The 26,974-nt window shown below is 41.2% G+C and overlaps 1 protein-coding gene across 1 annotated transcript in view; it reads left to right on the plus strand.

The window, feature by feature from the left end:
- The window catches only part of ITPR2 (inositol 1,4,5-trisphosphate receptor, type 2), a gene marked incomplete at its 3' end in the record, with an annotated part of 198,589 nt that overhangs the window by 14,033 nt on the left and 157,582 nt on the right, over positions 1 to 26,974 (plus strand). Inside the window, exon 2 of the mRNA XM_010004160.1 lies at positions 18,116 to 18,186. Within this exon, the coding sequence (XP_010002462.1) occupies positions 18,116 to 18,186 (71 nt within the window). The remainder of the gene's footprint in view (positions 1 to 18,115; positions 18,187 to 26,974) is intronic.

Consider the following 26,974-nt stretch of genomic DNA (forward strand, 5'->3'; position numbering starts at 1 on the left):
GCATTTTATCCCTTTAGGCCAGGAGGGCTAAAAGTATCTTGTCAACTTTTCCAATTGTTTCAGCTCTCTGAGGATACCAAAGATATTGTATTCCTGGATAAATGTCTTCAGGTATCTTCAAATACTGTCAGAGTGGTCTGTGCAACTTGGCTGTATGTATCTAGGTTGGTGGATGACATTACCTGTGGAAAGAGTTCTGGCATTTTGGTGTTCTGGCTGTTTTGCTCAAGAACAGGTTGGTAGCTCTTTCTGTGTGGTGTTTGATCCTGGTGTCTGGGCTGTGCAGCCTGAGGTGGTTCACTGTGGTCCCCCATTTCCAGCATTGAGTCTACTGTGTCAGTTGTGAGGAACAGAAAGCCTGTTTTGTCTCTTACTGAGCTTTGGTGTCCTGAAAGAGCAGGTTGTGCTGGCAGAGGCATGCTTCAGGGTATCTTTTGCATCACCGGCACTGCTTCTGCTGCAGCACTTGCAGTTTGTGTGGTTGGTTTTGAAGGGAAAATTTGATCAGTAAGGGGTGCACACAACCCTAATAGTAGATAACAAGTGATTATCTGTTATCACTAGAGAGGCGATCTTACTATGCACAGTGTCTCCTTCTAGATTAGTTTGAAAAATGGAGAGTCTTGAGTCTCAGGATGCCGACAAGCTTTGGTTTCCCTTTAGTTTGCAGGGAGGAAGAGATGATGCTCTGATCTCTGCCCAGATGAGGCATTTACCTCAGGAGGCTGATGACTCCACCACCACCTACTCCATAGATTGAAGCTAGGATTTTTCAGGATAGACAGTGCATGTGAAGGGATGTCTGGAAGAAGCTGACAGGTTCCTTTTAATGGTAGAGATGCAAACGATTTAATCCTTTCTGTAAAGGCTGAACTCTCCAAGGAGAGACAATGGACAGGACTTGAACACTGCCCCAAGCTGTCTAGCAACTCTTTGTGTTCTGGAAATGATGGATTCTCTTTTTTGGATGCTGGTGTTGCCACCTTAAACTGGCAACTGAGTAGTCAGGTGAATTTCTGTGTATCTCGATTTCTGATTTTTAGTAGCCCTAATGTGGAAGCAGCTGCTTTCAGATGGCTCTTGACCAGAGAGGGGGTTGCTAGTGGGCACTGGGAAATCTTACTTTACTTCTGCCACCTTTGTTACTGCATGTGAAGGGGAGAGGAAGTGGGATATTTGTGTCATTCCTTGCAGATATTGAATCGAGCACTTGCTGATCAGTGTTTTCTGAGCAGTGTGTGTTGCCAGAGGAAGTCAGCAGAGAATCTGATCCAAGTGCCAGTTGAAAGTTGGTTCCACAGCTATGACAAGATTTGTACAAAGTTAGTTGGCAGGAACTTGCACACAACTTTGGTGAGTGTTAAGTGCTGTGATACTTTTTTTTTTTTTCCTGATTGCAGGATGACCACGAACTTTTCTTTGTATATACACAGAGCTTTATATACAAACAAATAGCTATTTTCAGTGCTCATTTCCTAGAAAAAAAAACACAACAAACAAACTTGAATGGTAAAAATAAAAAAATGTTCTAAAACCTCTTCAGATAGAGAATTAGAAAAAAAGAAACAACAAAGGCTCAAGCTCACTTTTAACTCACATAATCGGTAACACAAAGCTGCAGACCAACCAGATGGACTGCACATTGTGAGGTGCAGGAACAATTTGTACTCCTTTTAAGTTGCCAGAGTAGTAAGTAGCAGCAGACATGCAGTGGAATAAATCCTTGCCTCTGCTTCCCATTTTCAAAGAAAGATTATCCATTTAGATTTAAAAAATATCTGTTTATATCTTAATGGATCATGGGAGAGCAGTTAACTTCTGGTGTCTTATTTAGAGCACTATACTGATGGAAGAATTTGTTTTTGAGTAAACTGTCCTATAAGATACTATCATGCTTGACTTGTTTTTTCAAACCATTGAGGCTGTGGGTATACATTTACTCTGCAAGCTATTTTTTATCAGTGGCTGCACCTCACTGTTCACCATCAAAACATTTTATGTGAGTGCTTCTTAGCTCTCTCTAAGCAATATGAATTAATATACTTTAACAATTTAGTAAATGATTTGTGCTAATGGAGTTGACTGTTGCTTAGAGACAGGCTCTGAAAGGTTGTAACACGATCTGAATGAACTAGGCCAATATTTACTTTTGCCCTTTCCTGCATTTGGGTCAACTTAGTCCTTTTATTGAATATTGTGTTCTGTGAGTCTTGTAACTCCAAAACGTGTCAGGTGTAAGCTAAACCAGTGATGTTTTATTGCCACGTGTCAAATCAGAAATTAATAGGGAGCTCTGCTTCAGAGAAGTATGTGGGTCAAGGCTGGCAGCTACGTTTTCCAATCAGAGAAAGAAGTCTCTGATGAGCATGTCTGCTTTAGTAAGAGGCCAGACCTTCTGCCACTTGGGCTAAAGCGTCTCAATGTCCTCTTAAACGGAAGTGTTAATCAAAATATAGCAGACTAATTGTTTATCTGAGTGGATGAGATTATCCCAGACAATGTGGTGCTGTTTGACTTGGAGAAAGAACTGTGTAACCACACACAAAGCTGCGCCACAGAGATAGTCGATTGGCTTTTTGATTATGTAATAAAATCTGGGAAGGTGATAAAAACGGAGCTGATTTTAGGGTGGAGTGCTGTACTATCTTTGCAGATCAGCTTATAGTTGAGTTGTAGTATTTACTGTGCACAAATGAGTAGGAAATTGTAGCTGAGGCAGTGAGCAGATTTTTAATCTTAATGTGCCAGGCAGCAGGTTAGCTTCTTAAAATAATGTGGAGTAGTCCAAGAGGGTTGTGGAGCGATAAGAAAAAGGTTGGAATAATTTTACTCTGTGGAATATCATTGCACAATATTAGATTGACTTTAGCAGCACTTTATACGTGGGGGTTGTGTACACCAATTAGTTTGTTTAACTTGAAATTAGATGTGAACTTTGGTGTGCTTTTTTTTCCTCCAGGTTCTTCTTGCAGGGAAACTTTCCAGTAGTGGGGTGGCCTTGCTGCTACTTCAAAGTCGCTATGGAAACCAGGGTGGCAGAGATACAAACTTCAGAATCTCAGGCTTGCCTGTAATTGCCCTTAAGCTCATACACGGACACAAAGAGATGGAATACACAAAGTACCCTAAAAGATGGAATGAGGTCTTTGTGGGAAGGGTGGCTAAAATGTATCCCACTTAATTTTTTCCATTGAGAAGATAACAGAGCAGTCTGAGAGAGCTAACATGTCCAGAAAGGGAAACAGGTAGCTTTATATTGCATATCTCCATGGTTCCCACCACACTGGCCATGAGTTTGTTGTGTAGTACCAAGTTGTGATGACTACTTAGTCTGTCACCCGCCAGGTTCTCACTGTGTTTCAGTTGCTTGTGGTAGCAATATAGTCATCTTCAAATGAGGTCCTTTCTTATCTTCTCCTGCCTGTGCTCATGTTGTCCCCCAGCTCCAGGAGGCACAGGACTCCTGCACCCCTCGAGCTCTAGTGTGCCCTCCCACCGCCTGGCTTTCTTGCATGTCAGATTTTGCCCCTTCCCCATCCACCTGTTGGTTGAGGGCTCATGCTGGGCACCTGTGGTCACTGAAAACTGCTGGCTGCAGCAGGGCAAGCTAAACCCTCCCATGGCAGCTCCTGGCAAGGTGCAGTCAGGGCTGTGATGTGGGTGCAAAGAGGCTGGCCCTGAGGGCTTCCCTCTGCAGTGCCTCCTGCCAGCCCACGCAGAGCAGCTGCTTGCCCAGCGTGGTGACGGCTGCTGGTGGTGAATGGAGAAGGGGAAATGATTTCCTCCCCCCCCCCGCCATGTATACAATGAAAGGAAGCACTGTAATAAACTGAGTGAGGTAAAAAAGCTTTCCTGGCACATTACCTTGTAACACTTCTTCATCCTGTTTCTCTGCTCCAAGTCCTGCTCAGGCGGGTGCTGCCTGTGGGGAGGGTCACGTCCAGTGCCTGGCCTCCTGACAACTGGCTTCTACCTCTGCCAGCCCCCAGGGCCTGGGCTTCCTTGGGCAGAGTGGCCAGGGAGCCCTTCCTTGTTGCTGGAAAGGGGCTGCCAGTGTGATGCTGAGGGCTACGGTAGCCACAATTGGGGTGAAAAATGGTGGAGGGACTTAGCTTTCCCAGCTGGCCTAGAGCGGGGCTGCGTGAAGATCTCACTTCGTCCTGTTGAGGGGAGGAAAGGCACCTTTCCCTTCAATTTGGGCAAAAGAAGGGAAAGTCTTGAGTACCTTAGCCGATGTAGAGCAGTGCCATTTCATTGCTGACTGAGCAAAGGGAATAATAAAGTGTCCAGAAGTTAAGTAAGAGACAAAGGGGGTGCAAGGGTGGAGAGAGGAAATACTTGGAGATGTCTGCAGTGCTTCCTGTTTGCTTCTGAAAATTATGAGTCAGATCCCCCACAAACAGGAGAAAGGGGTTTGAAAACTCATGAGATTTTTAAAAAGTAATCATGCATGGATTCGTCGTATTTGGCTTCTGGTTTTTGAGCTTCCACAGCTGAAGGCCATTTTTCACATCTCCTTGAACAGTGCTGACAGTAAGGAACACATGCTCTTTTCTTCTTCAATGAAAACAGAGGGGTTTGAAAATATCTATTAATATAGCATCAGGAAGTAGACTGATAGAAAAGATACCAAATATCTCAAGATTCGGAATAGGATGTGTGATACCATTGCAGGTCTAGAGTTAATTGGCTTTAATTTAAAAACTTCTGCAACATGAGTTAGTTGTAACCCTCAGGCTGACTTGCCTTTGCTTTACGACATTATATATATATATATAATATATATATATATATATATACTTTGGCACAGGAGGGAGAAGGTTGTGTATTCCTCGGTTGTGTTTGAGAATAACAGTGCTTTCTGCTCACTGCATTAGAAGGAGGAACCATGCTCCTTTTCCCCAGGTAAAGCATAGTCTGCATCTTTAAAACCCATGGATTTTATGGGATTGTAACATGAATGTTAGTAAGTGTGTCTACAGTAGTAATACACTTAAAAGGAAAAATTGAGTGGATTCTGTTATTCCACTTTCTGTATCATTGGAGTGCAGGCTTTTTTAGAAGACATGATTTCTTTGTTTCTCTGCCAGTTAATTCCCAGTAAGTGTATGTAAGTGATAAAGGACTCCAGTTCTCCAAATAGAAAGTGATTATTTGCAGGCGTTTTCCCTCTGTTACAGTGTCAGGATAAACTGTGAGAGGAGACCTGGAAAGCATTTCCTTCAGCTGAAAAGAATGCTGCAGAACTGGAGGGCCTTAACGTAAAAGGCCAAACTAATTTCTTTGTAACAGAGCTTGTTGTTAAGACACACCTTAGTAGGTGATATAACATTTGGAAAACTGACAGCCCGACCTGAGAGTCAGCGCTCTTTGGTGTTCAGCAGAGTTGTTCCTCTGATATTCATGTTGTGATTAAAAAGCCCTCTCATCCCTGTTTAGCATAATGTCAGTACTGAGAGCACAAGTGGAAGTGCTAGGTTTTTTTTTTTTTAAATTCTTCTGTCTCTGTATTAATAAATAGACATGTTCACATGTGCTTTGGGGTGCTGTGAAGTAATGGTTTGTACCAGCCAATTGCTAGGAGTGTTTCCTGGTGTGATTTTGGCACTGATGCTGTCCGGCAACCCTGTGTAGGAATGGGGCTGAAGTGTTCCTGGAAGCTCCTCCTGGAGCTCACAGCCATCGTGGCTTGAGTGTTGAGGTTTGCTGAGGCAGACGTGGGGATCTCTATGCTGCTTGGCCTCAGACCCTGGGAACATTCTTGGGCATGTTAAGTTTGCTGTTTTGGGTATAGCCTCACTGTGTTAAAACAGAGGGGATACCAGCCTGCAATATGATCAATTTGAGCAAGGTCTGAAGCAGTTTTGAGTTTTGAACCTGCTTACATTATGGCATTTCCACTTTTTAAAATGCTAGTTACAAAAGATTCACGCAAGGAGCACAGCAGTGCTCTTTTCCCACCTTTAGCTTCATGCCTGTAGACCTGCAGAGAATCTACTATTCTGCCATCTTGTTCATGGCTGCTGTTTCTTGGCTCTCCTGCTTCCCAATTCCTTCCCCTGTGGAAGGAGTGTTTCCAAGCTTTTCCTCTTCAGGTTGCTTCTTGGTGCTGGTACGTGTAGCTCACTTAAGCGAGCGTGTACAGGTTGGGTGTAGGTGTGGCAAAAGGCTCTGTACACTGCTCCCAGCTACTGGGAAAGCAGCTCTGAGAGAATCTGGAACAGCTCCCAAAATGATCTGTCCCAGTAGGAAACTGGCTCTGCTTAGTTTAAAAACAAGTAAATAGTGTCACTGTAATTTTTCAGCTGCTTTTTGCTTGGGAGGTATTTTTTAACTTGCTGCAGAAGAAGCAGAAAAGCAAAGAGAATATGCAGAAATATCTGGCTTTGCTGCAATAAATTGTTAACATCTATAATTGCAAAATAAAAATAAAAAATAAAATCTTTTGTTGAGAGAATTGGAACATGTGTTGATGTGAAGTGCTCTCTTATCCTTTAATGACTATGCATAATTTTCATTACCTTCATTGGGAGCTGGACACATATCAAAGGGTGAGCAGACCTTGTTCAATGAATTCCTGCAAACCAAGTAATTTTATCCCAGAGGCAGAAGTATATGCTGAAACCAGCATCAGGATTTTGGGAGCTGAATTACCTGTTGGGTACAAGCTTTTGATGGTGGTTACGCTGTAAAACTGAGAGTTGTCTCCTTTTATCTGCAAGCAAAACCAGGTAGTGCTGTACTTCCAGAGCACTGCCTCAGCAAGAAGGTGGCCGAGGAGGGTTTGTATTCCTGGTGTAAAGCCCAGGTTTGTCCTCGGTGCCAGGATATAGCATGACATGTGGCTGGCAGACCCTCAAGTCCTGCTTCATACTTGTGGTGGCACAACAGTGCTGGTCAGCCTTGCAGACAGCCTTGGGGGCAGCTAAAGGAAGGTGCATTATAGAAAATATACAAAGCACTGGGCCAGATGCTTAGTTGCTGTTGCAAAGTGCTGTTTGACTAACCTCAGTGGAATTACGCATGTTCACGCTAGCTTAGGACTTGTCACCATTTGTGAAATGAAATGAGGTGGGTCCTTTCTTCACTTGGTTTCCTGACAAAAAACAAAGTTCATAATACAAAGTATTTAGGTATCTGTATTATCTTAAGAAGGAGATTTTTTTTTTTTAAACTTTAGCAGAAAAAACTAGGCACATAGGATTTGTGATTGCTATGTGAAATAAACACTGAAAAATGTGTAAAATGTCAGCATTTTGTTTATAAATGTTTTTTGCAAATCTTTTTACATTATTTGGCAGCAATTGATCTGGCAGATTAAGACTGTTTATGTTACAAAATGGAGAAAGAACTTGATTTGATTTCCAGCATTGAGATTCTTACACATCGAGATACTTACACAATCTTTGTGTAAGTATTTCTGTGTATATGTGTTTGTCTATATGTATATATACTATTGTCCCAGGAATTGTTGAGGTATGTTAGAGACCTTACAGTAGCATTTGAAGCTAGTTTGTGTACTTAAACAATAATATTTTTATATTATGATTTTGCAGCCAAGTGCAAGTTTCCTAATTCTCTCCTTTTGCTTATGCATTCTTTATACAGTAAGTGTAGGTGAGAGTGCCTTCATTATTGTTGTCAGTGATGAAGTCACTTTTTTGATCACTGGACAGATTCTGGCATTTCTCGACACTGTTTTCTGGCTAAACTCTTCTGTTTTCAATAAATGGTGTTAACAATGGGAAATTCAGCCTTGCTGATTCCTTTCATTAGCACACAGTTTCATACAAGAGTCCTTCCAAGTGGATATGTGCAATGTAGCTGTAGACAAAGGTGAGCAAAAAGTACAAATTCTTCAGTGCAAGCTGAATGTAGGACTTATTTTGATTGTAATTATGTTCCCTCTACTGCTGGCTTTGCTTTGTTGCCTCTGCCTTAATAGGTAACCCTGCAATGAGTTCTGCATTTCTACTTGATTTTGAAATCAGTGATGCTTTGAAATAAGACCTCTTTTCTGGATTCACTATGTACCATAGAAATTTAAGCTACTTGGTCTGTTAGGGACTGATTTGTGAACTACTTGCCTAAAATTCATGTAAAGATACAGGCTTACGTAGTCCTGAAAATCCCATTTTTAGTTAGCAGGAGTCACAGGGTTACCGTTTCTAATGTATATTCTGTCAATATGCCTTGTAATTCTACTACATCTGTGCTGTTTTGGGGAGAGCTGAGTGGCAGACCTGTCACAAGTAGTTGCAAGGTGTGAGCAAGCAGAGTGAAAGTTATATATTTAATCTTGATTTTCTGATTTACTTCTAAGTAAGCATCATGTTTGTGTTGGTCCAGATCCTAGGCTTGTTACCATATTAGTATTCAACATGTAGCTATTTGGAGTAAGAATTAAGTATAAGAGCTGCACAAGTTAGATTGTACTTAAAAATTCGATGAAGGACACCTCTGATGCTCCTAAAATAAATAAAGGGAGTAGTTGAAGCATATCATGGACGTTTGTAGTATGTGGCCTTTGCCCTGAAGGACATTAATGTAAAGCCTCAGTTGAATACTGTCTGTGGGATAATACTTTAAGTACACAGTAGTGCAACTGATGAGCAGATGAAGACCTCTCTGTGTTTTAATGTATGCTCAAAGAACTGCAATATTTAATGTGTATGTTTGCTTATACAGTGTTGCACTTTTTGAAGTCTTGTCTTGAAGTGATCAAATTTCCAGTTTTAACAAGATTGTAATAATGAATACAGATTTCTTTACCTTTTTCATTTTGTGTACAATTAACTAAAGTAGCCCTTCACGGCTGTCCGTGCGAGCAATAGCTAAGCCAGCTTAACTGAAACAGAAGAAAGGCTTTTCTCTTTTGTTCTACCACACCTCAGTGGCTGGAATCTTTTGAGACAAACTGCATCAGCATAAAAGTCCTCACTCTTGAATGTATACTGTGTGTCATGATGGCTATCTAAAAAAAAGGCTTTGCAGACTTCAAGAAGTGTTTTCTTTGTACCTTATTAACATTACACTTTTCTCTGGTTGTTGGAAACCTGGCAATGGGTGTGCATCTCCAAGAGTGCAAAGTTATCAGTTTTGTTTTGCTGAGGGGAGCACAGGAGGTGGATGGGGGCAGGAGGAATAACTCAGCCAGGTCCTGCTAGGTTTCTCATTTGGATTTCAACCAGGCAGAAGAAAAATCACCAGATGTTCAGGTTGAACTAGGAGGAAAGTCTTGCAGAAGCCTAGTACCTCTGTTCTGAGATTGTTGGAGGTATGGCTTAGCATGTTTTGCTAAAGCATGGTCATCTCAGAGTTATACAAGTAGCTAATAGACCATGGAGAGAGGAAGGCCATGTCGAGAGGGTTTCATCCTCCTGTTTTACACCTTAGAATAGGTTGTTATTGCCCGCTGAAGGTGCTTGTTTCTCAGTCTTCCTCTCTCCTCCACTTTCTTGAGACCCCACCTGGAGTACTGTGTTCAGGTGAGGCTTTGAGCAACCTGGTCTAGTGGGAGACGACTGCCCGTGCAGGCGGTTTGGAACTAGATGATCTCTAAGGTCCCTTCCAACCCAAATAATTTCATGATTCTATGAAAAACAAGCTCAGATGATGGATTTGAGCTAGACACTTTATGCTTAGATGGCTGAACTGAGATTCACTGGAATGCCATGCTCCACCCCATTGCCAGGCAAGCTTGTTTTGTCACTGTGGAGCTCGCTGGTGGCAGGTCTAGGCTCCCTCGATTTGAAGTTTCCCATGTAGCTGTGCACTTGGTGCTGACACCACGAATATAAACAGCACTTTGTACTTCGGGGAAGGTGGGGTCATTGGGATGAAATCTTGGCCTCAGAGGCATCAAGAGGAAATTTTGCCCATAAGTTCAAAGAGAGCCAGGATCTCTTCTCAAAAAATAAAATCTCCCAGGTGGTGCATATTGACAGTGAGCCTGTGGTTCTGCAAGGCACTACTGCTTTCAGAAAGCTTTCATAATACTCGTTTTATCCTTTCCATTTCTTAGCTTTGGAAGAATGCCTTGATACCAATTTCATCTCAAAGATGATGTTTTCCTGTGCAAGATTTCAAGATTTTCTTCTATTGAATGCCTTCAGGCTATTACAACATCCTTGTATGATAGTTTTACTTTTTTTTTTTAAAAAAAAAAAAAAAAAATAAATCAGACATTTCCTTGGTTTTATGGGAACGTAATTTGTTTTTCAAAGCTACTGAGACAGACTGAAGCCAAAACAAGCCTGGGAGCAGAGCACCAGCACTTGGGAGCAGTGTAGCAGGACTTTGCGTGACTGAGGAACGGGCTGGGTGGGGCGGGCTGGCACACCTCCTCCTCCTGCTGCCAGTTCCCAAGTCCCCTTTTGACAGCATAAAATAGGTATGCTTGGCACCACTGGAAAGCGACTTAATGTGTATTGTGCTGATGTGAGGAGCTTGAAATACTGTGCAAATATTAATTGGCAAAAAATTAGTAGGCCCAAGTTAAGTTCAATACCATTTTCCTTGCCCATAAATGGCTTACTTGTTATACTGGCCAAGAAAATGGCAAAATCAGGACTAAAATCTAAGAGTTGTATTTTCTCCCATCCACTGTAATTTTCAAGTAACACTCTACTGTAATAATTTATTTTTACACTATTCTTAAGATTTGTTTTAATTTCCATGATGTTTTAAAAGTAAATGTAACTTTAAAATGTATAAACAAATGGTACTTAAACATGTTTGCAAAGCTTTTACAAGCTAAAAGCATGACTGGATATAATACAATACAAAAGAATAACAATGTGACTTTCAGGATTTATAGCTGGGTTACTTAATTGAACATGCAAACTACTGCTTTTTTTTTTTTTTTTCTCTTCTGAGATGCAAGCCTGCAGGTACAGTTTTAAGAATATATGAATGCACTATCAGATAAGGAAGAAAACTTCAGGGCTGACTATTAGTGCAATAGTTAATGGCAATGTGGAGCTGCCTACTTGCTTGTTGTTTATTCCCTAGTATGTGGTTGGTATCTTGTATTCTGCCCTTCTGCCTCCTTCACATTTGATAACACATAGCAAAGTGACCTGTGCAAACATGGTGAGAATGACTGAGTGTTCCCAATCTGTGTGGTTGAGATTAAGTTCACCCACATTCTTGTTTTATGCTGAGGATGGGGTATAGGGAAATTTGTCTGCTGTTTGAGACACTTGGAGAGGTTTGAAGTATTTTAGACATAGAGAAGTTTGTTTTCCCAGAGTAGGGATGCTTGTTTAATAGCTTCTTTCAACCTGTGTTGGGCTTTGTGTTTGTAGCAATTAAACTTTGTTCAGAAATGGAAAGTTAAAACTGCTGAAGCTTGAGGCAAGCAGCAGTCAGACTTTCTAGTCTCCCTCTGTGCTGCTGCACCTCACTGGCTTGTAATACAGTTCTTGTTTAAATATTGTATGCTATGACTCTCATTTATCAAAAAGGATTTTAATTTTTTTTTTACATGGAATCTTCCTAAATGCTACAGAGGCTTAATAATAACTCTGCTGTAAGTGTAGTGAAGATCCTTTATTTTCTGTGCAAACTGAGGTTAATGTGGGAAACCCTGAAAGATCACAAATGTGAAAAGACAGTGATGAAAAATTTGGCTTTGGAAAGGAAGGAGACAGGAAAAAGGACAATGTTCATACAACTGAGCTAAATCATAGAGCTGGAAGTTGTTTGATACAGGACTGGTAGTCGTCAAAAAAGAATATGAACTCACATTTTGGGAAGGGTGAGGTATGATGACTAGATTTTTGGCAGGAGACCGCTTGAAACAAGCAAGAAGTGGGCTGACCTAGATGCCTGATAAGAGACTCAGTGAAATGAAAAGTGGGTGGACTTGGAGAAGAACTGGGTGGACCTGATTGTTTTGGCACTTAGATATTTGATGCTTAATTTCCAGGGCAGAAAAAATTTAATAACCTATTGTTCGTTATTGGTTGGCTTCTTAGTGGTATGACTAGCACCTCTCTTCCAAGCAGTTACTGTGTGCTGAGATGTGTGGAAGCGTGGGAGAGGCTTTGTAGGTGAGAGCTGCAATTAGGAAAGGAAGAAGTGTGTTGGATAGAAGGAGCTCTGGAGGAGTGTTTCTGATAAGGAAGTTGTATACAAGAAGGGATATCTGAGGAGCAAAGGAAAGGAGGCTTTTTGAGGGCTGGTCCTTTGGTCACAAGGGGGTGTGGAGGTTATCTGTCTTTGGGATGTAACATCAGCATGAATGGTGAACTGATATTGAACAAAGATACTGCTTGGCTCCACTGGCAATTTAAATCTCCAGCTCCTCTTCTGGTGTCTGTTGTCAACACTGGCCCCTCTTCCTGCTGCTGTCAGGCTTTATGTTGCTCAGAAAATAATTGAAATTATAGTATCATTAAGAGAGTAAAACCTGAGCAACTGAATGTCTTAGATTGAAAGCATTGCTTCAAGCTTGATTTATTCAGCTTTTTGAAGAGCAAAATACCCTACATAGGAGTGTAAAGAGTATCAAGCTGAGTTCTGCTCCTCCCTATGTATTAAACAGTTAGACATCAGTAGCTGTGTCTTGTATTTTTTTAGTAAGTTATGCACACATGTGCCTGTATATATAGCTATGTGTATGAAGGAAACTGTGCTTGTGTGTTTTGTCTTCTGTGTTTAGATACTGTTTTGCTATGAAAAGTGGAAGTCTTTGTTGGTAGGAAGAGACAAAATACATTTCAAGGTGGTATTTCTTTAAATTGAAGGTGAAAGGTTAGGACAAATTAGTATTATGTGGCTGCTTTCTTGGACAATCTAAAAAGCATCTCACATTAGAAAATAACCCTAATATTAATGAAATCCATCATCAGCCCATTTCTGTTTTTTGTCTTCTTTTGTTTTTCAGTTGTTCCAGAATGCAACTGCACCTCAGTAGTAAATTTAAAATAACTCATCCCTGTGAACAGTTTTTCCAGGACTATCGCTATACAACTGTTCTTTGACCCTCATGCTACAAATACAAGTTCTTAGAATCCTTTGGTGTATTTACCTTTAGCCTGTGTTAGGTAATCAGGGGAACTTGTAGGACATGAAAACTCCTCCAGCATATATGATTCATACCTGTAAACCCAGGTAACATTAATCTTTTCTGCCAACATACCTGCCTTATCAGTTATACTGCTACTTCCGAGTCCTGCTCCTCCCATTGCTGTGTCCTTCCTTCTGTTTCCCCAGATATATGGTAAGTTCCCACCAATTCTTCACAGACTCATTCTGTTTTTTCTTTCAGTGAAAGTCCCTACAGAGGCTGCTGCTCTAGCAGTAGAAAGATTTAGTGGGAATCACTGCAAGTGATTGTTTCCCTGCTTCTGCGCAGTGCCCAGGGTGTATAGCAATGTTAGAAGCTGTGTGGGAAGTTAGAAGTTGTTTATATTAGGCAAGTTCTGAACACAAATGACTGATAGTACTGGGAGAGGTTAACCTAGTACTTTCATTGCTGAAGCAACAAAGCATGAGAAGCACTATATTTGAAACTGGTTGTAAATACATTTACGTAAGTGTTGCCTTACACATGGAATTCATTGCTGCAAGGTATTACTAAATTGAATACTTAAATACATGTTTGGCTTTGTATATGGTGAGAAAGGACAGATTTAACCCCACAAAATGATGGGGAAGAATGAAAGGAAGATAGGTGCAGGACTTGGTACAGGTTTGTGCTTTGACCACATGGTACAGTGCACTGTCCTGGCTAATGTTAACAGAGAGTTGAAAGCTGCCTTTATTTTTTTTTCCCCTTCCTCTGCTGAGAAGCATACTTCAACTCCTAGAAATTGCTTTAGTTTCCATTCTTGTTTAATGTGGCTTTGTACACTGTAAGGTGATGTCTTAATGGCTTAAATACCTGCTAGTCCTTGAGGTTGGTGCATGCAGTGGCATGGTGAGGAACTGCCCTTCCTTTCCCTACAGTGGGTGGAAAAACTTTTGCTGGCTTCAGTGGAAGAATGACTGGGCATCTAAGACAAGAAATCCCATGAAGGTTGTTGCTTTCAGACCCTAATTGTGCAGTTACTGAACACAAAGGACTATGCGTAAAATCCAGGGCAGTAATAATTATTCTGAGTTTTCTGATGCTTTATCTTAGGCACCAGTGAACTACTACTGTACAACTTAATTCCTGAAGCAGTGCAACAATTACTTGGAGGCATTGTGCATAAAACCAGATCTTTATTGTGTTCTGGGAAGAACCTTGACAAATAATAATAAAGTCATAGATGTGCAGGGAGCTCCTTTGTCATTTGTATACCACCAACATATGAAAAGCTAAAATGCAGTCGTGTTGCATCTACCAGGTCCTGAATGACAACAGAGGGCACGAATCAGTATTGTCTGCAGTCCAGCTGAAGAATTAAACCCTTTGAAGTTTGTCAAAGTTTCTTTAATCATAGAACAATTTTGGTGGAAAATACCTTTAAGATCAACAAATCCAATTGTTAACCCAGCACTGCTAAGTCCAGCACTAAACCATGTTCCTGAGGACCACATCTACCCATCTTTTAAATATCTCCAGGGATAATTCAGCCACTTCCCTGAGCAGCCTGTTCCAGTGCCTGATAACCCTTTCAGTGAAGAAATTATTCCTAATATCCAAACTAAACCTTCCATGACACAACTTGAAGTAATTTCATGTTGCTTGTTACTTGGAAGAAGAGACCAGCACCCACCTCACTACAACCTCCTTTCAGGTGGTTGTAGAGAGTGATAAGGTGTCCCCTCAGCCTCCTTTTCTCCAGGGTAAATAACCCCAGTTCCTTCAAGTGCTCCTCATAAGACTTGATGATACAGTGGCTTGAATATTGGCATAATAATTTAGATCAATATTTAGATAGCTAGCAAATTTGGTGGTATAAGATAGAAAATGTTACCTTTATCAGATAAGAAAAATCTTGTCTGGTGCACTATGACTGCCTATGCAAACCAGCAAGCAACTGATCTTGAAACATGGTGTGCTGTGGTCTGACAGAAGCTGCAGGTATCCAGGACCTTTTGTGGCCAAGCCTGTTGTTCAGTTTCACACTTCTCAAGTAGATAGTTAGCAGGCTAAAAGGGTTAAGAAATGCTGGCTGTTTAACGCAGCCACCTAGCAGGCTTCAGTAACAAACCAACAGCTGCCTTTTGGCTCGGTATAAAAAGTGGGATTTGAGTATTTTGTATTGTGTCTCAGAGGAAGTGGTCTTTGAAGAACTTCTGTTCCAGTCTACAGAACAGGCTGAAGTCTTGCATCGTCTGCAATACGCAAGTCAGCTCTTACTATGGTGCTGTGACAAGCACCTCCACAGTAAACAAGTAGCTGCTGAAATCTTTGAAGGGCATACTGCTGCAATCCAGGATGAATGTCATTAGATGGAATTTTTGGGGATTGAATTGCTTGAAGATTGCCATATAGACAAAATGTGTCATAAGCTGAGGCAGTGAGCAAGGGCTTAGGAGATGTTGTTCCTGGTCTGTTATGTCACTGTCCAGCCACAGTCTTTCTGTGCTGTCATTTCGTGTCTATGGGATTAGCAGCAGTTGCTTTTTCCTTTGTCCTGTCTGATGTCTTTGGTTCCTAATGACTGCAGAACTTATTTATGATCCTCATTTTTGTACCTTTAGAGAATGCTTAAATGAAAGTGATTGATACTAGTTGTTTCTGAGCCTTGGATATCTAATGTGTCACACTGCAGCCAGCTGGCTGGGTGAGTGTGTGTGATCTTGTGTGTTTTTCTCGGCACCAACAGCTTGTTTTCTATATGGCTTTTGTTATGGTGATGTGGTGCCATGATGAAAGTTGTGCATTTCATCCACAGTTATAGTTGTAATGAGGGTGCAGTTGTCACCAAGGTACACAAGATGTTCCTCGTGAATTACGCTCAGCTTCCAATGTACTGTCCTCTTTGTCCTGACAGTGCTTAAGTGTCAAACCTTGCAGGTTCAATCAGAAAGCCTTTGAGGGATTTTGTGGAGGGTGGACTACTTCTTGGCCTTAAAATCCTTTGGCAAAGCTGCTGCTAAGCTAGTCCTTTCCAGTCCCATTTCTTTTGAGACTTCTAAGTTAAGATGCTGTTTATAGGAAGCTTTGGTCCCTTAAATCATAGAGTCCATCTTGCAGGACTGACTCTTTCCAGGTCCTGCTTTCCAAATCTCACTTTGTTCTTGTGAAGTTTGGCCTGACTGAGATTGTGAAAAACTCCAGAAGGCCATGGCAGGTCCCCTGCCTGCTCCTGGAACCGTTACTTCAATTCTCCTTCCCCATTGACACCTCACATCTGCATTCAAGCATGCTATGAGATCCAAGCTGCTGAGTTCCAAAATTCTTTATTGTTTTTTACTTCTGTTTCTGGGAGCCAAAGCCATACTGGGCAGCTTATCAGCACTCAGCTCTCTAGAGGTAGAAAATTCATGGGCATGCTGGGGGATTGGTCTTGCTGTGCTTGTGGCTAGATGCAAAACCTTCACCAACTTCAGTTAAAACTGAATGCATCTATTGTGTAATTTGGCTGAACCCAAATAGTGTTTTTTCTGGCAATTTTCCACAGAAAATGCTGCTAAGACTGTTGTGAAGTGGCAGGGCAGTAATGTGTCCTTAAATGTGATTTTCCTGAATAATTGTTTGAAACTGATTATTTACAAGATGCTTCCTGAAGGGAAGTTGAATTTATGTTTAGGAAGTGCTGTGATAAAATTAACAATTTATATATTTAAGTTTTATTGTTTATTTAACTTGTAAAATACTGTGAGAAATACTTGATTTGTTATTTATATTTTTGGCTGTGTATTATATAAATGCTTATTCATTTTAGCAAAGGACAGTGTGCTCCTGTGAGTTTTGATCAGAGCTGAATCTTAATTCCACATCAGAGGAAAAAGATTGGAAATGGTGAAGAAGAATAGCAGAATGTTTGAAGACTAAAATCCAAAGTGCTTTATTAGATTCCAGATTAAAATAAAATCTGGAAATAAAAAAATGAGTTAATCCCTCATCACAGGAAAGACATGAAGCTGTCGGAGAGGATCCAGAGAAGGGCCACAAAGGTGATCAAAAGGCAGGAGCACTTCCTCTGTGAAGACAGGCTTAGGGAGTTGGGGCTGTTCAGCCTAGAGGAGAGAAGGCTCCAGGGAGACCTTATAGTGGCCTTCCAGTACCTGAAGGGGCTACAGGAAAGCTGGGGATGGGGCTTTTCACCAGAGAGGGCAGTGATAGCACACAAGGGGTAATGGTTCTAAACTGAAAGCGGGGAGATTTAGGTTGGACATCAGGAAGAAATTCTTCACCATGAGGGTAGTAAGGTGCTGGAATAGGCTGCCCAGGGAGGTTGTTGATGCCCCTTCCCTGGAGGTTTTTAAGGCCAGGTTGGATGAGGCTTGTGCAGCCTGGTCTGGTGTGAGGTGTCCCTGCTCATAGCAGGGAGGTTGGAACCTGATGATCTTTAATGTCCCTTCCAACCTTAACCATTCTATGATTCCATAAAATGGTGTTATGAAACAGTGAGGTGCTGGAGAAACCCCTCCTGCTTGTCCTTGTTGTGTAAGCAGATCCACAGATCCTCTTATACCCACAGGAAGGCTGTGAAACCTCTTAAAAGCCCTCAGTGGGGATGCAGGAATCTGCAAGCACAGGACAACCTTGCAAGTGTAGCACCAGCCTAACCCACAGTGCTTTCAGTGTCTTTTCTTAGATAAAAGTGTGCCTTCACAACATTGTAAATTTGATGTCTTTTTCCAGGGCTCACTGAAGTGGCTCAGAGGCTCTCTGTTGATTTTGATGAATTTTGGATTATGCTGTAGGGTAATGGCTGTGAAATTCTGACAGCTGCAGAAAAACAAACTGTTTATGGTTTAGGGTTAATGGGCTCTAACAAAAGAAAACACAAATTTTACACATGGCATCAATGTACATAGTGTAACAAAAGGAACCTTAATCGGATTTAAATGAGGTGGGATCTGAAACACAGGCATAATTTAGTGCAATGGAAGAAATCCTGTTTCTTGAAGGAAAATGTAAAATTTTCATTTTAGTAACTGAGCATTTATATTCACTGATGTCAAATGCATGTTTTAATAAGTGTAATAACTTTTGTTTTTCTAGGTTAGTGGATGACCGGTGTGTGGTTCAGCCAGAGGCAGGTGACCTTGCTAATCCTCCAAAGAAGTTCAGAGGTCAGTAACTGGGGATAATTTTTATTTTTTTTAATCACCAATTGATGCGTGTTCCAACTCCTTGGGCACCTTGCCTCACCAGCCATCTCATTTCCCAGATGCCTTCATGGTTTGTGAACACATTCCAGTTTGAAACCAGCAACGTGAGTGACAGATTTTGAGAACTAAATACCAAATCAGCAAAAGCATGAGGAGTTGGTGGAAAACATGGGTAAAGGAACTAGTTTTCTTGAAGTCTAAGAGTGGGTTGCTCTGTTTTGTACACCAAACACTGATCCTCTGCTGTATGACTATGTGCTTGCTCCAAACGTACTCTTACTGTAAATGGGAAACAAGGTCCTGTGGTTCAAAACTAATTGAGCTGCTGGTTTGTTTATTTTTTTAAAAAAGATAAGACAGCATTTTAAGGACTACCTCTAAATACTTTGTCAGTTTTTTGTTTTACTTTCAATTATAACTGTATCTGATTTTTCTCAGCTTTCATAGGCATGGCCTTGTAGGTTTGAATAGTTCTGCTGTTTTGCTTATTATAACAATGCACTAACAGCATGCAGTTTGTGCTCCTTGAATACTAAAACATACTTCTGTGGTATCGAAAGTTCTGTGTGTTTATATGCAGGGAAGGAAACAAACCCTCTCAGTCTTGTCTGTACTTGATTTAAGCCAGTGGCTCTGGCTGTGCCAAAGTAGAGCCTTACTAGCCTAATTCAGACCTCTTTTATCATAAATGGGCTTAGATTCACACCTTTTACCAGATAAAGACAGTTACAGTTTTCCTGGTTTAGAGCAAGGGAGGTGCATTTCACAGCAGCCTGTATCTAGCTCAAGGGGTTGCACTGACATTTTTAAACTTCCAGTATTTATTATACTGTGGTATGTATATTCTATTAATGCAAAAAAAGTTGCATTTAGAACATTGAGAGACTGACGTTCTGCTTTCCTAAAGTATTCAAGATTTTTTTCCATTATATATTCAGGAAATATGACCAGTTGGTTCCAGTTCCAGCTGTGAGCTTTCAGGACATCAGCAGATTTTGGAAGTTGAGAAAGTGAGGATGTGTACTTAGAAACTAATAGTAAAAAATTTCAGTTACTTGTGTGATGTCATGGAATAACTTTACAGCAGAGGTAGGGATAGCATCTAGTTCTCCAGGGTGGCTTTCAGGCTACCTGTGATTCCATCCTCTCACTGCCTGCGAATGTATATCTAATTCACAGCTTCTAGGTTGCACAAAACTTCAGGTGGGGATTCTTTGGACAGAATTTCTGCCACTTCACCACCCATATACATTCTCAAAGTAGAACATGCCCAGGTTTACTAGATGAGACAGGGTCACTGGAAAGATTTGCATGTGATAGTAGAATTGCAGAATACATCCAAATGCCTAGAATCAAGGAGCTGAACAGAACTTTAAGAGGCAACCTTCATTTTTTCATTGTCTGATGTTTGAGGGCTTGATTTTATAACTTCAGTACAGTAGAGTTCTTTTATCATAGTTCTGTGATCTTCTTTCCTAACTTGGAAAGGCAAAGAAGGAAAAAGTTGAGTGTTCTGTGTTGAGTTTTCTTAAAAAAAATAAAATTATTTCAACAGCATCAAGAAAGTCCAGGCACTCTGATCCAGGGCAAAAGGTTACCGAATACTCAGCACTAATGGCATGCCATTGGTGGTGGCAGTAGGGCCTGTGCATGTAGGTCAGATGTCAGAAGGGGATGAGACAAAATAGACATACACGTGTTTGCTGCTGGGGGACTGCAAGGACTAAACTCCTGAGTTACCTCTCGGCTTCTGCAGGGGAAAGTTTTGTCTTACCTGTTGACACTTTTGGCTCTGTCCCCTATAGCAACCTTTGGTCTGTTGCTTGCATAACACATCTCTTTAGTTGCCTCTGCAGCCTCTTCCCCTCAACATCTGTCCTTTCCGCTAACTCAGATCCTCCACTTCTTTGGGTTACCCTCTTCTCCCTTTCCCTTCCTGCCCCAAAACTTGTTACTGGCTATGTTCCTTCTCACTGCTGCCTGTTAGCTCCCTTTGGCCACAGCAGCCTCCCTCCCTGTCATTCCTTTGCCTCCTTCTGGTGCAAACATATCTGACATAATGTTGAAGTGTCTTGCTTTGTGATGTTGCTAGCATTGTGATAGCATGCAACTTTGGATGAACTGCAACATCTGTAGAAGAAGCTATGGTAGTGACAAAATGAGGTTTGTTGCCTTAATAAATGCAACCCACCATGCAGTAACATAATGGCTATATTGTTAGGGGCCCCAGCTAGCATCTAATAGCATACTCATGCTGCTTCAGGTATGTGTACACAATGGCAGTCAAGAGAATGGCTGCAGCAAAGATAAAGCCATAATTTGGTTATTTTCTCCTTCATCTTACAAGTCAAATTCTGAGTGTGGGAATAGCTGGGTTTTTGCTGTGAATACAACAGAAGCTTTCTGTCTCATTGGGATTTAGTGCGTCCTACCATGGAGCTGTCTGTATTATGACAACAACAACAAGCACATCTCTGCAATATTTTGTTAAATTTATTAGCTCTGCTCAAGAGCACTGAGGCAATGGAGTTGCTAAATGTTGTTCTTATAAGCAAGAAAAGTAAGCAAAAAACCCAAATTTCCTCCCCCCTCAAAGAATCTTCTGGGAAGTAGCATTCAATCACAATAGGAAAGTGAATAAAATAAACAAAAATGCTTTAAGTAGCTTCTTGACATAAAAAGACAACTTAATCATGATTGATTAATTGAATGATTAGACAAAAGCAACTAAAATTAGCATCTGACAGCAGGAAGAGTAGGGCCTCTTTAGTCAAAGGAACTGCTGTCTGTATGGTTTACACTGTTTTTATCACGGGTAGCTGAACTGGCGTTGATTTGAGGTTAGAGCATGACCTGCGAGTCAAAGTAGTATGAGAAAGGCATGTTTCTAACCAGATGTTTATATTCCAAGGACTGACTCTGAAAATTAAGATCAGAGGACTGTGTTTGCTATTTTTTGGTAGTATTTTATCAACCCAACAGGAAAAAAAAGGTTGTGTTTTTTGACTAATTGTATCCCTCCCACAGAGTTCACTCAGAGATCAAATTTAGGCACTGAAGCTGTTGGCCTGAACCTACGTAACGAGGTGTCTCAAAATAGCAGTTCCGGTTTTGTTATGTGTTTACTTTGTTTGAGTGGGTGGCAGCTATTCTAGTTGTTTCCAAACATTCTACAAAATGGAGTATTGTAAAGCTAGGGAAAGCTGTAGTTGCGTGTCCTTTTGTGTCCCTAGGAAGAAGCTGTGAGCCAGATTTCTTCAGTCACGTTGGAATGAACTTCGAATGGCTGTGTTCATCAATGTGCATATTCAGATTTGCATCAGTGCAAAGGAGGGCAGAATTTGGTCCCACGTGTGTTTCCTGAAGTCTGTTTACTGTTTTGCAGATGAGTTAAGGGACTGATCAAGCCAGGTGCTTCTTGTCCTCATTCTAACTGAAGCTAGTGAGAGCTAAAGCACTTAGTGCTGTGATGGAAATGCTCACCTTGCTGCAGGAAAGTTGGGTCATGGGCAACAGAATGGCAAGGTTTCTTAGACTGTAACCTTAAACACACTTCAGCTTGACACTGTTATCTCCAGGGGGAAACACTGTCAGCTTCCAACGTGTAAAATAGCACATAGAAGACCTGCTTGTTGGTCAAATTTAGCAACCCTGAAAAAGGAGTGTCAGTCTGTCTTATATTTTAAATGTAAAATGAGTTAAGTTCTTAAACTGATTTAAACTTTCCTACATTTGATACCCTTTTTTCTTAAGATATCTGCAATGAAACTCATGTTCCTAGATATCTCCCTCTTGCCTGTCTGTCAATTCTTAGTCTGTTCTACTTTCTCTGAGTGTTCTTTCCTCTTCTCTTCCTTCCACTGTGTTTCTCTGTTGTCTTTCCTTTCCTGCTCCTACCCTTTTATCTGCTGTCTGCCATTTTCCTTGGTACTTGCCTTCTGCTACATAGTTTTGGTTTGCCTTTGTTTTATTTATGTTTCTCTCAGTTTCATAATTGCTTTCATTATCCTCACAGACTCCTGTTTGCCCTCTCTTGCCCTCCTTAGGACTCTCTATTGCCCAACTCCTTGCTCCCTTGCATTCCTTCCTCCCTTTTCATTCTCACTTCAGCTCTTTTTTTTACCTTCTTGTATTTTTTTTTCAAAGCACATATATTTATGCAAACTGTTATTTTATAGCCCTGTGACTTCCCCTTACCCATTTGTCAGCCTACTGGTTTAAGTAAAGCCATGTGATAAATCTCTAGTTCTGCAAATCATGGAAAATCTTCCATGGTCAGCAAGGTTTAAATTTTTAACATTTAAAAAAAATAAACAAGGGGGTATGGGGAGACAAAGCATCTGACTAGCGTTGTTCTAAGCCATCTTTATCCAATATCAAAAGACGTATAAAAGGCATAATATGAGTTATTTTCCTTTTCAGGCTTCCTGAGTGTAGTTGCTCTTTGCTTAGAGGATGTGCTGTGTGTGATTCTTCCACCCAATGTTGCCTTTTGAAGCCTCATGTTCTGTGCACGTTGGCAGGCTCAGGCAGACGGTTGGTTTGGCGCTGAGTGCGTCCTCTGTGGATTGTTCTCCCGTACTATGGGAGTTGCTGCTTTCTGTCTTTTGATTGTTCTCATTAATAAATGTCATTTCCCCCCCCATAAGTGTGTCTCCACACTGATAATTTATCATATTTTCTTGCTTTCTACTAAGTCAAGGTGCAGTGTGGCAGGCTAAGCCTGGAGTGTGACCGGGGAGAGCGCTTTCTTTTTCTCTTTTTTCCATTTTGTAAAGATAACTGAAGTGATTTTTATTGCTTTAAAAATGTTTGCAGGTTGGTTCAGGCAGTGTTTCTTGTTTTCTCCATTTTCATTTGGTGCACAAGGAATTGAAATTTTGTCTGAAAGGTTTTGTTGGTATGAAAAAACTGATGAAAGTGCAGAAGTTGAATGCATGGAAGTTTAATAAGTGAAACTGGCTGATACCTTTTCAGCTATTTTATTTAAAGCTATTTGTTTACCTTTGATAGTGCCTACTTAATTAGTGTCCTCAGGAAGAGAAGCATTTATGTAAAACTCTGTAAAGTAATGAGTCATAAACTAGGGCTATCTGAGAAAGTCTGGAGAAGTTAGAAGAGACAGTTTGTCTCATGAATGTGTTGCTAGACTGACCTTTGGGAGGGCTGAGCTTTTGATCTACTGTGTGTGCTGGAAAGTTGCTTTATGATTTTATGCCTGAGTTTCTGTTTTTTCCTGTTTATTTAAAATGTATCTGTTCTGGGGCAGGCACTGCTTTTTTCCCCCTCCTGATGTTTAGCACCACAAAGCTTGAATTTGTATGGTATCCTATTTTAAGTCTAATAAAAGTAAGTGGAAAAAAAAAAACAACCCCAAGAAAAAATAATTAGATGACCTGTGTTTAATGTATCTGGAATCTTTAAAAAAAAAAATAAAAGGAGAAAAGCTTGTCTGGAAACAAAGTATATGACTTTTTTTTTAGTCTGTAAAGTGAAGAAAATAAAATTGAGATAATACTGATAAAAAAACACAATAATTTGTAATTCAACTTCTGAAGCACTAGAGTGGAAGTCAGAAGAGCTGTGCTGTGCAGCATGGTTTCAGACAGGGGTTTGTGGTGCCTGAGGTTATCTAGTGCCTGCTCCACGTTCCCTTTTCTTGGAGAACTCTCATAAGGAGAAGTTCAGGCCCACGCCGTGGTGACTTCACATCTGTGTACATCTCCCATTTCTCTGCACTGTGCTTCAAGACTGGGTGAGGATGGGAAGTGGTGTGTTTACTGAAGTAGCAGGATGTGTGGGGAGTAACTGAGAAATGAAGACTGGTCCTATAAAAAGAAGATATTGTTACTTCAGAGACAGAAGTGTTTAATTAAGTCTTCTGAGGAGGCACGTTAATTATAGATTGTTACAGGAAATAATAGCAGACTTCTTGTCTTACGAGCTGAAATCCTGATACTCAAAGTAAAATCCTGTAGAACATACAATATGTTTTAACAGTACACAGTGTATTGTAACACTGGAGTCTTTTTTTTCCTTCTCGGTGTCCAGAATATTGTAAAAGTTACCTACTCTAGGTTGTGGGATATAGTTCTCATTGTAAATGCTCCCCTTTGAAATGAAAGTGGACACCTTTGCAAGGCTAGGTTTGCTTTGATAAAGATTTGTAACCCTTTCTCCTAGGAACAGCTCAGGGCTGTGATTAGGAAGCGTATCACTGAGGGCTTTGGGTCAGTGCCAAGGAAGGTTCTACCACTGGCCGTGTTTTTGTATGAACAAGCTTTGCTGCTACAAATTGCAGAGGAAGATCAGTTGCTGTGAAGGGAACAGTCAATGCAATGGGAAGCCTGGTTTAATGATGGTCAGTATGTGAGAGGCCAGATGGTGCATCTGCAGAACTAAAAGTGTTGGAGCTTAGTTCGTGGCTTGAGAGGCAGCAGTGTCACAAAATGCTAGCTCTGGGGGCTCGGGCAGGGAGAGGAACGTGCGGCACGATCTTCAGTGGTTTTGCCAGCACTAAAACCAGATAGCTGTGTTTAGCTGGGTCTGATTGTCATTGAGAGTGCTGCCTGTTTTTAAGTCACGTGTGCTCGTTTTTACTTGGGAAAGGCAAGGCTAGTCTTCCCACTAGATTTCCCTTCCTTCTCCTGTTGCATTAAAAGAGGTGTTCCTACCGTAGCGTGGTGTCAGTAACTCCTCTCAGCCTGTGACAAGATGGGGATGTTGGAGGATATGCAGAGCGAATCTCGTAACAGGAGCTGAATCTCCTCCTCTTCCTCCTTGTGTGAAATAGTGTAGATTGACAGTGCTGAGAAAGGGAAGAGGCTCTGCTTTGGTGTCTAGCATCTTCTATAGAGAAGCTGTGAGTTTGACACTTGAAGTTCTACTCATCAGGGTGGAACAGTTAGGAAACTTTTCTCATCACGTGTATGATAGATGGGATTTCGCATTTGGTCTATTGTGGATTGTAGAGCCGGAATAAGTCCTAGGTAGTTAGCAACTGCAGATGTTAAACTTGCTCTGGGAATTTGATAGTGAGTAGGACAGCACTGTAAAATAGAAACTGCTGCTGACCTGACTCAGTGGTTAAAAACCCGGATCATGATGTTGGGCTAGTTCCCTATAGCTTCCCCTGCTGATGTTGTTGAGGCAGTAATGGGTGAATGACGAGATTACACTGTATTTAAAAATGACATGCAAGGTTGGTAAATCTAACAGGGTTATCCACACATTGATCCAGCATGTAACTGGAGTGTGTACTTAGTGTTGATATTGCAGTTGCTATTTCATATTGCAGTATCTTTGATAACAGAGATAAGGGTGACTGTACAGTGCTGTTGGAAAGGAACTAATTTTGGACAAGGCCGTAGGAGAGCTGAAGGTAGAGGGGACTGTTTTCAGATTATTCTGTTGTGTGTGATGTGTATGCCATTAACTGTGTTGAGTGCAGTGGTAAATAAGCACTTCCGCTTGCTCACATAGAGCTAGCATGTTTGTTTTCCTCTTTTTCTTTTCTGTATTTTTGTGAGGAGCACTGTCTGTGCCATATTCTGTGCAGTGTGTATTTCCAGTGGTGTTGCAGAGCCTCTTCTTTGTGAGAAAGTTGCCTGATGACCATCAAAGAAGCAAAGTTGCCAATTCTGGGGTATGCTTGTGAGATCAGTAGAGGAACTTCCTTATTCTTAATCCAGCCGTGGGGCAAAACCTCTTCTTAGTAGGATATATTTCTGCTGTTATCCAGCTCTATCTTGTGCCACAGTTGGGTGACTGGGAATCAGGTAGGAATACTTGCTGCCCTCCTGTTTCTGCCTTCCTGATACTGTGGCATGGAGCAGGGAGGAAATTCTTTTGAGATCATTCTCCTCTGAGGGTGGATTACTCCTTAGAGAGTGTTTGGCTGGCTGTGGCAGTTAAATATGGAGGGCTAATAATTTGGGATGGATCTTCCTTTGACACGTCTAAATTGCAACCCACGTTGGAGAAGAGTTTCACACTAAAATACACGTGTAGTCTTGTATGATCTTACCAGTCTTACAGCAAAACTCTGCTTGTTAATTAATACTTTCCTGTCCCTTCCTCTTGCCATCTGATACATGTGGGGTGTGAAAGGACAATTACCAACATTTGCTAAGTAAAAGGTCTTTGAAGCCTAGCTTTTAGAGAAGCTGGTTGTCAAGACCATGCAAGTTTAGATATCATTTATCCCTTTAAAAGCAGTCAGATTTGGGTGAATTGTGAGCCTCTATTTCTAGTTCACAGGACTGTCATGGGCCCAAAAAAACCCACGAAGTCTCGAGTCAGGGAATTTAACAGAATTTAGTTTACTGCAAATTAACATTAATTTTCAGTTCTTGATTCCAATACTGGGAGATACCGATGAACAATTGAGCAAGCACTTCTAGAAGCACCTCTTGGTGCACCCTTCTTGGTTCCCAGCCCCCTCACTGCACAGGGTCCCCATGGCAAGGGGATGAGGGCATGGTGCAGATTTTCTTTACTGTTCTTCCTTTTTTGCTCCCTGTCTACCCTGTGGGCTGCAGTCCCCTCAGGGTGCACCTCTTCCTCTATTGTAATTTTCATGGCCACCCTGCTTTGGAGATTTCTCTTGAATGGCCTTCCCTCCCTCCTTACCCATTTTTTGCCTGGTCTGTTGGATTGTGGTGGTGTTCAGTTTGTGTCACTGTTGTTCTTACTGTTAGGTTTTTTTTCAGTCAGTCTTAGTGAAAGGGAATATAGGCCCAAACACTGT

Source organism: Chaetura pelagica, unplaced genomic scaffold, assembly GCF_000747805.2.
Source record: "Chaetura pelagica isolate M959 unplaced genomic scaffold, ChaPel_1.0 scaffold198, whole genome shotgun sequence".
NCBI lineage: Eukaryota > Metazoa > Chordata > Aves > Apodiformes > Apodidae > Chaetura > Chaetura pelagica.